This window comes from Coturnix japonica, unplaced genomic scaffold (assembly GCF_001577835.2).
Source record: "Coturnix japonica isolate 7356 unplaced genomic scaffold, Coturnix japonica 2.1 chrUnrandom588, whole genome shotgun sequence".
Classification (NCBI taxonomy): Eukaryota; Metazoa; Chordata; class Aves; order Galliformes; family Phasianidae; genus Coturnix; species Coturnix japonica.
In genome coordinates, this window is record NW_015439961.1 from 4889 (window position 1) to 6701 (window position 1813).

At 59.0% G+C, this 1813-nt stretch overlaps 1 protein-coding gene across 1 annotated transcript in view; it reads left to right on the top strand.

Annotated features, from left to right (window-relative positions):
• The window catches only part of LOC107307409 (filamin-B-like), a 6038-nt gene extending 4882 nt beyond the window's left edge, over nt 1-1156 (top strand). The window contains exon 3 of the mRNA XM_015850919.1: nt 893-1156. Coding sequence (XP_015706405.1) covers nt 893-1080 — 188 coding nt within the window. The 3' untranslated portion in view covers nt 1081-1156. The remainder of the gene's footprint in view (nt 1-892) is intronic.
• Nucleotides 1157-1813: the final 657 nt, after the last annotated feature.

The window sequence follows — 1813 nt, forward strand, 5'->3', positions numbered from 1 at the left end:
GATCCAATAGGACCCAGTGGGATCTGGTGGGATTCGATGGAAGCTGATGGGGCCCGGTGGGATCCATTGGGACCCAGTGGGATCTGGTGGGATCCAATGGGACCCAGTGGGACCTGTTGGGATCCAATAGGACCCAGTGGGATCTGGTGGGATTCGATGGAAGCTGATGGGGCCCGGTGGGATCCATTGGGACCCAGTGGGATCTGGTGGGGTTCCATGGGACCCAGTGGGATCTGGTGGGATTCCATGGGAGCGAATGGGGCCCGGTGGGATCCATTGGGACCCAGTGGGATCTGGTGGGATCCAGTGGGACCTGTTGGGATCCAATGGGACCCAGTGGGATCTGGTGGGATTCCATGGGAGCGAATGGGGCCTGATGGGATCCATTGGGACCCAGTGGGATCTGGTGGGATTCGATGGAAGCGAATGGGGCTCGGTGGGATCCATTGGGACCCAGTGGGACCTGGTGGGATCCCATGGGACCCAGTGGGATCTGGTGGGATCCCATGGGACCCAGTGGGTTCTGGTGGGATCCAATGGGACCCAGTGGGATCTGGTGGGATCCAATGGGACCCAGTGGGTTCTGGTGGGATTTGATGAGAGCTGGTGGGTCCCAGTGGGATCCAATGGGACCCAGTGGGACCTGGTCAGTCTGCTGGGATCTGGTGGGATTCGATGGAAGCTGATGGGGCCCAGTGGGATTCAATGGGACCCAGTGGGACCTGTTGGGATCTGGTGGGATCCCATGGGACCCAGTGGGATCTGGTGGGAATCCATGGGAGCGAATGGGGCTCGGTGGGATCCATTGGGACCCAGTGGGACCTGTTGGGATCCCATGGGATCCGTTGGGTTCTGCTGGGCCCCGCTGTGACCCGCCGTGCTGTGCCCGCAGGCAGCAACATGCTGATGGTGGGGGTGCACGGCCCGAAGACGCCGTGCGAGGAGGTTTACGTGAAACACGTGGGGAACCGGCTGTACAACGTCACCTACACCGTCAAGGAGAAGGGAGACTACGTCCTCATCCTGCGCTGGGGGGACGACAGCGTCCCGGGGAGCCCCTTCAGGGTCACTGTGCCCTGAGGGAGATTTGGGTTGAAAAAGGGCGGATTTGGGTAAAAGGAGCCCGGAGAGCGGCAATAAAAACACTGGGATTGCAGCGGGAGTCGTGGTCATTGGGGGGGTGGGGGATGGGGGTTCAGAGGGGGTCACGGAGGGGTTTCTGGGCGTCACTATGGTGTCACTGTGCCCTGAGGGTGTTTTGGGGTGAGAAAGGGCAAAAATGGGCAAAAAGGGTGACTATAAAAACAGTGGGACTGCAGTAGGGGTTGGGGGGTGTGGGGGTCCATAGGGGGTCCCTGGGGGCCCTTTGGGTGTCACTATGGTGTCACTGTGCCCTGAGAGCGTTTTGGGGTGAAAAAGTGCAAGAATGGGCAAAAACAGGTACAATAAAAACAGTGGGACTGCAGTGGGAGTTGTGGGCATTGAGGTGGGGGGGGGGTCCATAGGGGTCCACAGGGGCCTATGGGGGGCTCTGGGGGTTCCTATAGTGTCACTGTGCCCTGAGAGCGTTTTGGGGTGAAAAAGGTCAAAAATGGGCAAAAAGGTGACTATAAAAACAGTGGAACTGCAGTGGGAGTTGTGGGCATTGAGGAAGGGGGCTGGAGGGGGAGGGCCAATAAAGGGTCTGGAGGGGGTTTCATAGGGGTCTACAGGGGGAGCTTTGGGTGTCACTATGGTGTCGCTGTGCCCTAAGAGCATTTTGGGGTGAAAAAGGGCCAAAATGGGCAAAAAGGTGACCATAAAAACAGTGGGA